At 36.7% G+C, this 15,882-nt stretch overlaps 1 protein-coding gene across 7 annotated transcripts in view; it reads left to right on the top strand.

The window, feature by feature from the left end:
* Window positions 1-5,313, top strand: part of RPS6KA5 (ribosomal protein S6 kinase A5) — an 81,084-nt gene extending 75,771 nt beyond the window's left edge. For all 7 annotated transcript variants that reach the window (XM_086613878.1, XM_086613876.1, XM_086613877.1 and 4 more), the window contains 3 exons: window positions 83-242; window positions 1,207-1,370; window positions 2,342-5,313. In XM_086613878.1, the coding sequence (XP_086470004.1) occupies window positions 83-242; window positions 1,207-1,370; window positions 2,342-2,581 (564 nt within the window). In that variant the 3' untranslated portion in view covers window positions 2,582-5,313. The remainder of the gene's footprint in view (window positions 1-82; window positions 243-1,206; window positions 1,371-2,341) is intronic.
* Window positions 5,314-15,882: the final 10,569 nt, after the last annotated feature.

Here is a 15,882-nt window from a genome sequence, read left to right as displayed (position 1 = left end):
AATCATCAGCATTCCATATTTAGTAATAGGGTTGACAATAAATATGCTGTATTTGTTAATACTCCTTTTGTTCTCATGACAGTATACGATGCTATCAGGACAGGTACCATTTCAGTCTCAAGACAAAAGTTTAACATGTACCAGTGCATTGGAAATCATGAAGAAAATAAAAAAGGGAGAATTTTCCTTTGAAGGAGAAGCTTGGAAAAATGTTTCTGAAGAGGCTAAAGAGTTAATTCAAGGTATGTACTCACAAATACTTTGTGTACCTTACATTTTTATTTCAAAAGATAAAATTTACAGGACTACGCAGTATCTGGATGCTGAGAGTAGTATCCACAGCTTGAGCTGTGTACTGGCCTCTACAAGTTCTGGGTAAAGGTGAACACATCAGAATGGCATTATGCATGGCTTGTATGCCTAGCAGAGAGCTTTCTCCTGTAGTGAGATGCTGATAGAAGGTTAGTGGGGTTAGAAGTAACTGAAGAGCTTCAGAAACAGTGAAGTCACTCTTCTAAAACATTTTAAAGCAGAGTTTTTCTTTCTTGTTATTTTTGCTTTTGTAAAAACACTAGGTTGTGAGATGAATATTTTAGAAGTTGAGCTTTTGTAGAAAATGAGTGTGTTATACTATCATCTTTTCCTCGGGCTGTTTTTGAATACGTGTACCAAGACTACTGTATTTCTAAGCTGCTTCATTCGTATTTGCTTTGGTTCTCTTTGAGCTTTTGAGCATCTAACTATGTTTTAAGCATGAGATAGACACCAATCTTATTTCTACTAAGATGGACTTCTGAATTTCTGTAGAAGCAGGCACGTAATGAATTTTTCTGCCAAAAGCGTAGCATCTCTGGATTCAGACTTCAGTGGATCATGCAGAGAATCTGAGGCTTACTCTCTCGAACTTCATCCTAGACAGGTTTTAAGTGAAAAAATCATTTGGTAGCTCTGAGTTCATGTGAAGAGAGGTGTGAGTTATCAAACAGTTAAATAGCAATTTCTTGCATTTAATGATTCTTCCGGAGAGAATGATAGTATAACATTGTGTGAGCCTTATCCAGGATAAATACTGACATACCAAGGATAAATATTGTCATGACTTGCTTATCAAAGCAATGCATGAAATTTTCTTTAAAATAATTGCCTTTTCTGTTAAAAGAAGAGAAATAACTCACAATTTAAGAGAATGTAATATATTTCTATTAGGACTTCTAACAGTGGATCCAAACAAAAGAATTAAAATGTCCAGCCTGAGATACAACGAATGGCTTCAGGATGGCAGCCAGCTGTCATCCAACCCTCTAATGACTCCTGATAACTTAGGCTCTTCAGGAGCTGCGGTGCATACATATGTCAAAGCCACTTTTCATGTAAGTTCTGAGAAGTCTTATGTCATGTGCTGAATTTTGTAATGTGTTAATCTAGTTTTTTGTTTGTTTTTTTCTTAATTACACATAGGTATTTGTCCTTAACTGATTGCTTATAGCTGCATTTTTTCCTCCATACATAACATCTACGAGTACAGTGAAAACGTGAATGATGAGGCAAGAATAAATTTCTTGAAGACATTTATACTAACGGGGTTTTGAGGACTGAGACACAACTGTTCATGAAATAGCTATTACAAATACTCTGTTTCTTTGAAGATCTTTTCATAGATTTCTCTAACTTTTTTATAAAAGAGAAGAAACTTTCTATTTAACTTAAGGAACTGTTAGACTTCTTGTCCCTGTGGTTATAAAATCAAGGTAAAATTTCTGGAACAGATCTAGTTGATGTTTTTAATAGCACAGATACTTTTTTTAGTGGACTTACTTTTCTGCCATTGTATATTTACTGAAAGTGTTTGAACTGCAACTGTATTATACAAACGTAGTGTTGATTCTCATTATTCCTTCTACAGAGAATAAACTGAAATTGAGCAGATTTATGCTGAAATACTTGTAGACACTTATTATGAAGAAGAGAAAGAAGGGGGTTGTTACTTGGAGAGGTCCCGATAATGCAAAGTTATTTGGGCTGAAAGAAAAACTCTAATTTAACTCAGTGTTTTTTTCTGAAAATGTAGTCTTAAATAGGTTTAAGGCTTAATAAAAAGTACTTCTAAACTAAAAAGAACAAGGAGGGGAAGATGCCAATTAATAGTGTTATGTATTGGCTCTTAAATACATGTAAAGGCTAGTAAAGTTATTGTTACAGCTACAATAAGAATTAGTATGGAACTGTCAAGAGATTACAGTTTATCTTACAACGAACCAGAGAACAGTGATAATAAGCTACGAACCTTAAAATGTCTTAAACGTCTTGAAAAAGCTTAGAATTACCTTTTATTTTTAAACAGGCCTTTAACAAGTACAAAAGGGAAGGATTTTGTCTCCAGAATGTTGACAAAGCACCTCTTGCAAAGAGAAGGAAAATGAAAAAAACAAGTACAAGCACAGAGACACGTAGCAGCTCCAGTGAAAGTTCACATTCTTCTTCCTCTCATTCTCATGGTAAAACTACACCTACAAAGACACTGCAGCCAACAAACCCTACGGACAGCAATAACCCAGAAACCATCTTCCAGTTCTCTGACTGAAAAGCAGAGAATATCCTGTCCTGAAGATTTACATGGTTATAAACTTGGTAGTACCTATATTGTCTTCTCCTGCCCTTCCTCCCTGTGGCTTAAAGGCTACAGGACTATGTCTGTCGCTTTAAAAAATGTATTTCAGTCATACTTTTTTAGCTTTGTATTTCAATACATTTCTGTTTAGCATTAAGTTTGGTATCACTGGATATGGTATAATACTATTATACAACCAACATTGTATTCTCTTAGGGCTAAATTACTATTGTGCAGAGAAGCTCAAGGTAAGGAGCTATGCTGCTCGTGGTACAGCTTAGAGGAAGACTGTTTCTCCGTGTCAGAATCTTCCTTCCAGTTTCTTCCCCACTGTTCAAAGAAAGGAAAGCTCTGTAACACATATAGAACTCTTGGATATTCTGCTCTTACCTAGCTGTCTGAAGAATGTGGTAGAATTTGATTCTTCATTGGTACAATGCACCAAAGCAGTATAGTACTTTAAGGCCTTTTAAATTTGTGGTTACACTCTATCCCATTTATTTGAATTTTAAGAGCAAAGAAATATTATGGAACTCTTATGTTGTTGTTGAAAAGTAACTCCGTATATTATGTTCTAAACAACTGGGAATATAAGTTTTAGGGTTTTTTTTAATTTATTTCAGTTTTTAAAAAAATATCTCGGGTAAAAGATTCCTGATAAGGTGAGGTGTCTAGTACTGTGATACAGTAATTTTTATTTCTACTTTTTGAAGTTATTAACTTTTAAAACGTCTTACAGATTCTAAAATGTAATGCTATAAGAGAAAGTGAAATTTCATATTGGAATGCTTTGGAAAATGATCACGTTAAAATATCTATCTCAAGAATTAATTATAATTTATATTTTCTTTTTATATTTACACAATAACTTTAAAATACTAAGATATTTTTAAAGATGCAAAACCTCCCGTTTCAACATTTGTTATTATAGGGTCCATACAAAATATACACCAAGTTATTGAATTTTGCATTGTGCAATTATGGCAGTTTAATAGTGACTGTAAAATATTAGAATATATGTTTTCTTTTTTGCACTTTATAACATCAAAAGGAGATGTTTTGTAATAAAGTGCACTCGGATCTCCCTTCCTACGAGGTGCTGAGCACTGTTTTACCTAGGTTGAATGACCTTAATTCCACCGTATTGGTGGTTGTGGTCGTTGTGAAGGAGAATTCTGTACTTTGCAGGAGTAAATCCCTGTATATTACCCGCTGTTTTCATTCCTTACTTTAAACTGCAAAGCTCTTTCTATCTTGCTTTTACATTGTATATAACAAATACTAGACCTGGGCACCTTGTGTAGTGTAGATGTTAACAACTTATGCACTGGGAATACTAAAGGGAAATTATATTGAACACTGTGCTTCACAACTTGTTCACTGTGGTGTTCTACAGTGAAGTATTTCCTACTGTGATAGTATAGTATGTACATAACTGTTTGGAATCATAAATGTGACTTTCAGAAACATCAGCATAAACTTTTAAATCAGCATATTTTATAAATTTATGGAGAGCTCTTTTATTGCTCATATTCTCAATGACTAGAGGTAACTTAAGTGCTAAAAATGACTCCAGTTTTGCAAATGCTTACATGTGTAAGTTTCCACTGAAGTCAGAAAAACTCCTTGTGTAAAGTTAATCATATACCTAAATTTGTGTGATGGAAGACTAATTGACTAGGGGATTTTGTTAACAGCTTGGTCTATCTTAAAGTAACCTTAATCCAAACCCTATGCAAAAAAGGTTATAGGAATTGTTTGTATCAGTGGTTTTATTTATAGAATTATATTGGATATCAGTATTGACAAATACAATACATCCATGTTTACAGGGATTGTGTGTATCAAAACAAGGCTTTGAAGCCCAACATGTTTTTTCTGTGTTTCTTTAATATTAATAATGGCATTCTGAAGTTTTGGAATTGCTCATGTGATATAGTTTACTACTTTCTTGATGTGAATGTCAACAGTAATTGCAGCATTAATTTCAGGTTGATGTGAATATTGAGATTTGCACTGTTCATGTAGAAGTAGTATATTTAAAGATCAGTATATGTGCTAATAACACAACCAATTTTAAGTGGCCGATGTTAAAATACTGAAAAATAATTGTCAATGTAATATATTCAGGTTTGCTTTCTGAATGCTCTCTTTGGAAGTAATCTCAATAGTGAACATGGCTCATTTGTAAAAGAATACTTTCCCTCTCCCCAATAAACTTGCTGTAAATACAATAAACAATCCACCATTAATACTTGTTATGCAGACAGTACAAGTAAATTGAAAGGTTGGAGAACAGGTTGCTTGTAAAGCTTGCACTTTGAGGAGTTCTTGGAATTTGTTGTCTTCAGGGTGAGGACAAAAAAAAAAACAATTTTCGGTTTGATTTCGTGTAAGCGTAAGAAACTTTTGGATACTAAGTAGATCTGGAATATTGTGACCTAGCTGAAATAACTTCTTACAGTGAGGAACACAGTGCAGCTGTTTCCCTGTTGGGAAATTTAAACTGTTGCTTGACAAACTGATGAAAATAGAAAGAATAATGCTTGCACAGGATACTAGAAACTAGAGATAATGGCTGTATTGTCAGAGTTTTTTTTCACACAGGTTTTGAGAGAATGTGTTGAGACTAAAATTATCAGAATATATGACTTGTATCAAAGACAACTTTTATAGATGAATGTTTGTGTCCTCTTTGTGCTCTAACATTAGTTAGTAAATAAAAATTTTAAAATGGGAATTCTTTTTGACAGGAGTAAGTACATTTAGGTGTTGCCTTGCATTTGCTTTGAACTGGTTACCTGGAGTAGCTGAGCTGTTTTATCGCCTCTTACTTTCTGCCGCCTCCAGGTAACAGAGCTCTTGAGGAGGTGTGTTTGACACTAAGCTGCCTGAATTTTTAGATTAGCATCTTTACATAAACAACTGCTGATCTCCATTTACATTGATAAAACTGAGTTGCAAACTAGGCAGCTCAAGAGCAGGTTCAGTTCTTGTTTACATGTCCCCGCAGGAGACCAGTTACTCTTGGCAGAATGATGATGTCTGTTTAATCCATTGCCCAGTCTGGCACTCTAGGTCATATGAAGACCATGGGCCAGATTTTTCATATTCATACCACTAATATTTCAAATCTAAAGTGTACAAGCCAATCTTCATCAGTACTATAAATAATATATATTGCCTTGGTAAAGAGGTGTTAGACTGTCAATTATGTTTATAGTCAGATTAAGTTTCCTTCACGGTGCTGCTATGTGTCAAGCAACTTTAATGTCTAGTAATGATACCTCTCTGCTGTCAGGAATGTAATGCAGTCAGCAATATTCTGGACAGATTTGTTTGAAAAATCAAATTTCTTATCAGTAAAGATTTAAATAACTAGCGTGGTTATTAATCCAATCTTCAAAGCACTCGATATTCTGTAAAGCTATTTCTTTGCAATACTTTTGGAAACGCAAATATTAGCAATTAGGAGTTAATTCCGCTAAAGGATTTAGAGGAGTACAAAGGAAGCAACATGACTTGACTTACTGCTCCTCTGGAAATTAGTGAAATTTCTGCGCTTTTTATATAAGGAAAAGCAGCTGAAATATTTATTATTTCTTCATAGAAGGGTCAGTGCATTTGGCATATGTATTGTTTGCTGCTACAAAAAAAACTTCGTTAAAATTCTTTATTAAACAATTATGGGGGGGTAACATAAAAATACAGTATTGCATCAGAATGGATTGAGGTTCCAAGTTGGCATTGCTGATGTACATATTTTCTCAGCCTTTTTCCATGGCTACTTTTCTTAAGAATATAATGATACCTGCACAGCCATGTTCCCTAGTGCTCATCCAGGAACAGAGTATTTCTTGGCAGAAAATATACTCAGAATGATGTATGTTTATTGGTTGTGATGAAGTGTTACGCAAGTGTCTTACATTTTTAATATATGCATGTATTATGTGCATGTATGTAGGTACATGCTGTATTGCATGTCTAGGCCTCTATTTAAAGTAAAATGCCATGTTAAAGAGAACCTGTACTTAAAAATTAAGTTCTCGACTCACACAGATTCAGAGGACCAGACAACAAGGGGGCTACCACAGAAGAGGAAGAAGGTTATGGGAAGCCAGAGATGAAAGGCTTCTGGGAAGATGTTTTCAGGGGTAAATTTCTCCCCTCACTATCTCCATTTACACTTAATATTCACTGACACTGAATTGCAACCTTTCTTGCCGGTTACCCAGCATAAACACGTTTCCGAACTCTACAGGTCTGTGCATATATGTGTGTGTGTCTACACACATAATGTGTACCGCTATATGACATTTTGGACTTCATTGGAATTTTTTGTTATTTCTCAACTATCCTTCCAGGTGTTGTACCAAGCTGGTGGTCTTCATTCTTTCCCCCCATATATGACAGTCTTTCTCAGCACCGATTTTTACATTGCGAAGCATGACATTGCCTTCCTTTGGTTGAGATAGTTGACTGAATATTCTGGATTGAGAGAACAAGAAATAACATGGCTGTTTCTGCTATAAAGAGATAAAAGTGCTTTCATCATTGTGTACATGTGAGAAACACTTCTCAGTTTGCTCCTTTGACCCACAAGGCACTGGATTCTGTAAAAAATAAGAAATGCAGAGCTGTTGTCTAGCTCTCGCCTGCCATCCCACATTTTTATATATCACTTGTTCAATAGATTCTGAATGTTCAGAACACCTATGTAGAAAAGCAAAACTGAGGATGATTCCTGTAGTCTGCACTAGTAAATAAAGTGATGCTTTCAATTACGTAGACCAGCTGAAGCAGTCTTGTTTGTTGTGCCTGGAAGCAGCAAGAGCAGAGAAACCTAAGACACCTGCAATAATGCAAATTTGAAGAAAACCTGTGTATTTTGACAGCATTCATGTTCTGTGTGATGGAAAGGGATGTCTGCAGCTGCCTGGGAATCGATGGTAAGTGTTTAGGTAGATGAGATGGTATGGGCTGCTCTGACAGCTTACTGTCACCCCCAGGGCCATTCCTGCTCCTTTCTTCTGGCCACATGCTCTACCCTTTTCTTGGTTCTGGTGTTTGTGTCACCTCTTAGCCGGGAAGTTAAAGGGTTCTGTTAACTTAGTTAAGACATTTTGGTTAACACTGGATTAGTTGGTTTCATAGTTAATTCAAAATAAAAGTAGTAATGAAGCATTGCAAGATCTAATTGCTATAATGCTATGATTTTTGAAAATAATACTTTATTCAGAGGTAGAAAAGAATTCATACTATTCACGCATAAAATCACTTTTTAAAATTGACACCAAATCTGGCTATATTCACAAAATTCATGGATAAGTTTGCTAACTTCCTTTGAAATGCCAACAATAAAGCAGAGAAAAACAGAACTCTTCTTTAATTGTTCAGGAGCTGCTCAAAAACCTATCACAGATGAAACTGGAAACTGCTTGCAAACTTGCTGCATTTTTCTTCATACAAAGATAATTTTACTTTGTTGACAAATGAAGCTTCAGATCTTAAAATTAGCATCTCATTTATGTTCATCTGATTTTCCTTGCGTGGTTTTTTTTTTTGAAATATGAAATTGCTGTAGTATGATTGTAACCAAAGTTTTCTTCCCATAAATAAGAGGAAAAATCTAAGGAGTTAAGCTAAGGACTTGCAAACAACCAAAAGAGGTCTACGGGCGAAGGTGGTCACTATCTTCAGCTAGTTTAGTTCAAAATACACATACATATAACTGATATCTGCTGATGTAACTACATCTACCCAAGTACATTTTACGTCAGTTACGGGTGTGATTTTGTGTGACACATTGAGCTATGCTAAAAAAGCTTTCAAGTGTAAACTAGTCTAGAATTACAGCAAAGTGAGAAGAAATGGGGGGAAGCTGTATTTAAAGATGATGATGCAAAGAGGGGCCAAAGCTCAAGGTTTGTCTCCAAGTGACGCTGACAGAGGTGACTAGTTGATAGTGTTATCATATTGTCTGGAGGAGCTTATTCATTAATAACAGTATGTATTATTTTGTCCTTTAAAATCAATGTACAGTGGAGAAGAGAAACTAAATTAATTCACAAAAGCAGCAAGTACCTCAAAGCTTTTCTCAGATGTCTCCTTAATGAGTTTTCATCCTTCAAATATGTAGCTCAGCTGTGCATAATAGTGCCTCTGTTGAAGCTATGCCTGCTTGAGGGAACAGGATCCCACTGTCTGGTGATGCATTCATTGTAAAGTGATTGCATGAATTGGAACTCAAGGTGCTGTATTCCTGCTGCTCTTAAGTTCAAGTGTTAATACTATTCTACTTGATATGTATCACCGTGTCAGTCCATCCGTATGCAGCCCTGGCAGGTCACTTAGTTCAATTTTAAAGCTGTCAGATTAAAAGGAAAATTTCAGATCTACTTCAACACCAAAGTGAAAACAGGCCTTTAATCTTAATCTATATCTGGATTACAAAAATGAATAAAACCTCGGCATTGGCTTTCAACCCTGACAGTCTTATCTTTAAGATGCTATTGCAGCAAATTTTGATGCTTGCAGATGTCTTTACAGTAATGATCACTTTCACCTGTAGAGAAAGAATCCTGCAAAATTATTTCATGTCAGAAAAAAATATCTTTCTCTAGAATCCCAGTAGAAGAGATCATACATAATTTCTGCCTTTACCTCTGAAGCTGTGAAGGCAAGAAATGAATTGATGACAGATTCTGACAGCTGGTTATAAAGGAACAGGCTGTGTTAACTTGCAGTAAGTGGAATGGGGCATGCTATTACTTGTGTCAGTGTGGGCTGGGAGGAGGAAGAGGGAAAGTAGTGAAAAGAAGGGAATACTGAGCACTTGCCTCACCATAATGTACAGGAAATTCTGGTTGCCCACCATTACTTTTGAAAAAGCAATGGTCTGCACATTTAACCTAAAATCTTTAAGGGAAAAAAAACCACACAGATTCGCTGGTCAGCTTTTTTCTTGGAGGGAAATGGTGCCATTTTCAAATGGTAAAGGTGGCAACATGGACATTGATTTCCTTAACTCACTATATGCCAGTTGTCAACAGATTGCAGTGAGGTTTCTGTCTGACAAGTATGCAGTTCTCTAAAATTCTTAGTCACATCAACAACGTGCAAAACCTTGGGGCAGAAGTTTACCAAACAGCAAGATTAGTAATTGGAATGGTTTATTTTACCTGATATCCAGATATTCAGAAAATGAATGAGGATAGGGTTCCAATTTTGGATGTGGAAAAGTGAGCATCATTTTGTGAATGCAGTGGTGGAAGAAGTACGAGAGAGCTGTTTTCTGGAAGACTGCTCAGAACTCATTGAAGATTTGCAGAACTAGATGTCAGCTGAATGCTCCTGTCTTTAAAGCTGTTAAAGCCTAACCATGCTGATCTGGAGGATGGTAAGTCCAGCATGTTGTTAGCCAGTTCTGTCAGAGCCACAGGCTGATGAAAATATGTTGTTGGGGCTTCTATCTCAGAGGTAGTTCCCCTTATTTCTAAGTCTTGCTAACCACCAGGGAATAAACAGTGTTTGGCAAATAGGTTCTTCAGCTCTGTTGAATGATAACTGTAAGGAAGGTTTTGATCTTCAGTCAGCTTATTTTCTTCTCCAGGCCATGGTGTTCACAAATAGGAAGAGATTTTTTTTGTTGCCCTAAATTGTGTGGTTAACCACTGTGGTGGCTTCAAAGTTAATGCAAAGCAATCTGGAGAAGTACATCATGTCATTATTAACAAGTCAACCCTGGTTTCCCTCAAGAGAGACTCTTGCCAGAGCTGTGCACAGCACAGAGCAGCAGTGTGGGTATTCCCCTTGGATAGTTAGTGATCTGTGTGTCCATTGCTCCACTGACTCTTCAAGTTGTGCTGGGAATTCTTCTTACAGAAGAATTAGAGGAAAAAAAAAAAAAGCAAGCTGAACATCTGCTAGGCAGATAATACTTGGATGGAGGCAGTTTTGTAGGTAATAATCGAGGATGTTTATTGGCTGTTACATTATGCTGAACTTTTATGGAAGTAGGGAGAAGTATCTGAGCAAGGCTCTAAGACTTGAGATTATTTGAGCTATTACTGAGCTCCAGCACTGTCAGGGGCTTGTTTTTGGAGAAAAATGTATGAACATGCCTATATGTTTAAGTCCTATGGTGTAATGCTATCAGTATACCTAATGAATCCCACATTTTTCTAGCATGCATTTGGGTTAAATAGTTATGCAGGTTTTGTTTGTGGGGTTTTTTTAATTATCATTTATTTTTACTCTTCATATTGTATACTTAGTTCTTTTCCTTTCCTGAGCTTTATGTGTATGTTAAACCTCATATCTCTTTCATCTCTCTAGTTTTTCTGCTTAACCTGAAAGGTAATGCATGGCTCTTTCTGCCCAAAAAGAACTGTAGAGTCAAAAGTCTGATATATAGAAGGAATATAAATATGAAAGAAGGCTATGCAACAAACCATTCCCTTTATCAGAAATGTAGAAATACCTAGCTTAACTTTTCATCAGAGTATTTTATCTTACTCTTCAGACAACTGTCATATTTGATAAATGGAGTGAATAGTGTTAGAAGTACAAAAAGAACAGTTTTAAAAATACATATTTTTGTTGTTGTTGAGAATAAGTGCAAATCAAAAGGTACAAACTCAAATAGTGCCACCAAACTTGGATCTAAACATATTCTGAACAACAGGTGTCAGATCTGGCTGGCTGATTTGCCTTTTACACTTTGAAGCAGGGTTAAGTCAGAAGCATGCAGAAGAAATCCGCTTTGTCCTACAGATGTGAAAATTCAGATTTTCAAGAACCTGTACTTTGCCCCAGCTGGGAGCCCTGTGAGACTGAAAGCTGGCAGTTAGACCCCAGAAACTTTGCTTGTGAATCATCTTTGTACACTGAAGATAGATAAAGCCCATAGAATGATAGTTCACATCTGTCCTCAACCAACTGTAGTCACAGTAACATTACTGCTTGCCACTTTAGTTCTTATCAAGCAGCTAAAAAAAGCACATATATTCTCTTGTTACCTGGACTGTGCTGATAGGTAGAACGATCTCTGGGGCAGTGAAGCAGACTGGAAATGATCCGTTCTGTGGTTTCAGGCAAATACTAGACCTTTTGGAGTCTTCTTTGATCATGTTATTGTATTTTAAATAAACTGCAGCTCAGTCCTATTCTTCCCTGGAAATACCTACTTGAACTTTTCGTCGAAAGGAGCTATGACATGGTGGTGTATGTGAAGAGGAAAAATTTTTTTTTCTGGAGAATCTCAGAAGACACTAACAGAAATTGTCTTTCTGCCGATGAAAGCAAGCGTTTAAGCTATAGAGTTCTGAAAACCATTCAGCCCTAACCATTCTATGATTCTATGAAAGGGCCAGTTAAAAGGAAGTTGCAGTGTGTAAAGCCAACTGAGTATTGCAAGAACGTAAGAAATGTCCTGCTGAGTCAAACCAATAGGACCAGAAATGCGTGCAGCACTCAAGACGCAGGTGTGCCATGGTTCATAGAGTGGCAGAATGATGCCCACTGCTTTGTTCTCAGTAGCCTTTCTAGCGATGCCTGGTGCTTTGTAGGCTGCCACTGCACATCTGCAGCAAGGATTTCGGGGCAATGTCTGTGATTTCCTATCTGACATCCTGTGTAGAACAGGGTATCAAATGTAAATCAGTTAGTTTTCTGCAAAGCAAACAACTTGTTTGACTAATTCATGTTATCCAAAAAGCATCCAGTCTGGCTTTGGAGACATCCAGACTTGAAGAATCTACTGCCTCTTTGGTATTTGAACAAATAGTTAATTATCCTGTTATTGGTTCCACATTTTGCTAGTTCTTAGTGCTTCTGCCTACTTGAAGTACAGATCTCTTGAAATTTGCTCCAGCTGATCCTAGGAATACTCCTTCTCCCCTCTCTGCTAAGGACCTTGCTTTTGGAACATCATAATGTAACCTTCTATGCAAATTTCCAGATTTTTCACTTAGAGTCACATCAGGCTAGGCAGGCTATATTCTGCCACTGTCTTCTGCCTTTCTTTAGCACATAGGAACAAGCTCAGTGTCCTCATGGATGCCTCTGGCATTCCATGACCTATTCAGAAGGATGTGATGAGACCAAAGAGGGCAATCTTTTGTTTTAGGACTGTTGTATACTAAATCTGAATCTAGTGATTTTAAAGACTTCTCTCCAGTTACTAACATCATTGAAAAAAATCTAATTTAAATGCATGATTCTCATTCTTTCCAAACACAGAACAAAAATAGTTACTGAACACACTTTTATCTAGATCACAAACGTTTCTCTTACCTCTGATAGGAACCTCATCAGTTCATTACTAGAATTTTTAAATTGTCTTTACCCCCAGCAGCTCCTGATCTCTGCAGATTCCTCTAATTTGTTTCGGTTTTCTTTCCCATTTGTCATTGTACTAACAACATACAGCAATTTCTGTTAATGTTTTTAACTGTAGGCTACTGGTTTAGAACTTTCAGAAACTATATGTAGTTTTCGACTCCCTCTGGTGGTTTGACAATGTAGTTGGCAAGTTGTTTAACTGCTAATACTGACGGTAACAAGGAAAATATTTGAATGCAGTATGACACTGATGCTTCAAATTTCACCATCATTGTTTGTCCCAGATGCATTTAAATAGCAATGGGGAAAATATTGATGTTTATTAATAATAGAAATATTTTTTGTTACCAGGGATTAGCTAGGAACACTGGGGGTAGGGGGAGAGAAAGTGAAAATTCAAAGCTTTTCTTCTATGTAACAATTGAATTTATTTAAAGGAATTGAACTTAGTAACTGAAGAAGAAATGTAACTCATCTGCTGCACTCTGCTGTAGCAGTAAATTCAATGTGAGAAGTGTTTGATCTTCATCTTTCTTTAAGTGGTCACAGAAGTGCAGTTTGAAACAGCAATTATGTAAAGACAGTAATTCCTGTGTAGACAGAAACTGTTATGGGAATAAAAACAAAGTATTATTTTAGCCAATGATGTAATGAAATCAAACAATTGTACTAGAGAGGGAAGAGCTGCCACTATTACTTTGCTAGCTAAAGAGGCGTTATTCAGATTTAAAAAGAGGTTCATATTTACTAAAATCTAGTTTTTTAATTTCCTAATGTGTAATAGATATTTTATTTTTACCCTTAAGAAATATTTAAAAATGATATGTGGCTTATTTTCTGTGCTGGGTAGAACAAAATGAACAGCAAAGCAATGGCTAATTAAAATGTGTTTATTTCTTTCTAAAAATAAATAGTTATTTTTTAAAATCCAGAATATTTCTACTCTGGCCACTTTTTGGATAAATGAGTCATAAGAATATGAAAATGTCTTTGCCACTGAGGTTCAATTTATCTAGAAAGATTTTTTTGATTACTGTTATTATTAATTTTTTTTTTTTTTAGTTGAAGCAACAGATTAAGCTACAGTCTGGATCACATCTAGAATTTAGCTGAACTGCGTCGATCAGTTTTGTTATTTTGCAGAGACCCTCTTTACCTGCTGCCCTACAAGTATCACTGGGTGGGACAACAGTTTGAAATATAGCAAGAGGCTTACCATGGCTGTAACACAATGGAAGACCCACAATTAGATCTTACCATGGCTCTTCCCTGAACTTAAAAGAAGCCAAAGCATTTATTTTAAATCCTTAGATCTTTGAACAAGGCCGAAAAGTTTTACACTGGTACAACACACATGAGAAACAGCAAACTATGGTATTTTGTTCCCATTTTTCTTCCTGTTAGTTACTACTTGTTAATATAGGATAGCAACTTTATTGGCAATATAGTTTTGTAAAAATACAGCTGTGGAACAAGTAGCAATTCAGATATAAGTACTCACATCTACTCAGCCTATAAACACCAGTGAAGTGCTTTTTTTAGTTCTGGGAGGTGACCTTTTTTTTCCATGGTGGTGTTTTTTCTTTTGTATGTGTAAATATATGCATTTGTGATGCAGAAGATATTTCCAAACACTCGTCATATGACAGGTTTAAAATGCAGTATGAGTCATAGAATCATAGAATGGTTAAGGTTGGAAGGGACCTCAAAGATCAACTAGTTCCAACCCCCTGCCATGGGCAGGGAAACCCTCCACTACACCAGGTTCCCCAAAGCCCCACTCAACCTGGCCTTGAACACTTCCAGGGATGGGGCAGCCACAACTTCTCTGGGCAATCTGTTCCAGTGCCTCACCACCCTCAGAGGGAAGAATTTCCTTCGTAGATCTAATTGAAATTTCCCCTCTTTTAGTTTAAATCCATTGCCCCTTGTTCTGTCACTACATGACCTTGTAAAAAGTCCCTCTCCAGCTTTCCTGTAGGCCCCCTTTAAATACTGGAAGGCTGCACTAAGATCACCCTGGAGCCTTCTCTTCTCCAGGCTGAAGAGCCCCAACTTTCTCAGCCTGTCTTCATAGCAGAGGTGCTCCAGACCTCGGATCGTCTTTGTGGCCCTTCTCTGGACTCGCTCCAGCAGCTCCATGTCCTTCTTGTGTTGGGGACTCCAGAGCTGAACACAGTATTCCAGGTGGGGTCTCACGAGAGCTGAGTAGAGGGGCAGAATCACTTCCCTCGACCTGCTGGCCATGCTCCTTTTGATACAGCCCAGGATACGGTTTGCTTTCTGGGCTGCCAGCGCACATTGCCGGCTCATGTTGAGCTTCTCATCCACCAGCACTCCCAAGTCCTTTTCCTCAGGGCTGCTCTCGATCCATTCTCAGCCCAGCCTGTACTTGTGCTTGGGATTGCCCTGACCCACATGCAGCATTAGGCTGAAACAATATGATATTAATATATATTGCCAATTGATTGATATTCTTTGTTGCCCTTTCATTGGCAATACCGGTTCTCATTTAGCGTGAATGGGCTTGGAAAGGATCTCTCTTGGAGTCTGACTCTTTATCTTTTGTGGCACAATTAGCAATTAAACTTCAGGTTCAGCCTATCAATAGCAATGACTGTTAGCACTGTCTTTTATTAAAGACTGAGAATTAACATAAAAGGATTTCATACAATAGTAAAAAATAAGTATTTGTCAGAGTGTACAGGCATACATTCCTTTTTAAGTATCAATTGTACTACCTATTATTTGACAAGTGCAGTATGAATTGAATCAGTTTGAAAGCAACAAACTACAAAATCAAAAGTTCATTGTGAAGGAAAAAAATGCTACCCAGGTTCCTAGATTTTCTTGAGTTGTTTTGTGTACGATTTTAACTTTGAAACAGCAGTAAGAGCGTAATGGTTTAGAAAATAATGTACATTCACAGA

The sequence above is a fragment of the Tauraco erythrolophus genome, chromosome 6 (genome assembly GCF_009769465.1).
Source record: "Tauraco erythrolophus isolate bTauEry1 chromosome 6, bTauEry1.pri, whole genome shotgun sequence".
Classification (NCBI taxonomy): domain Eukaryota; kingdom Metazoa; phylum Chordata; class Aves; order Musophagiformes; family Musophagidae; genus Tauraco; species Tauraco erythrolophus.
This window is presented reverse-complemented; position numbering and strand designations above follow the sequence as displayed.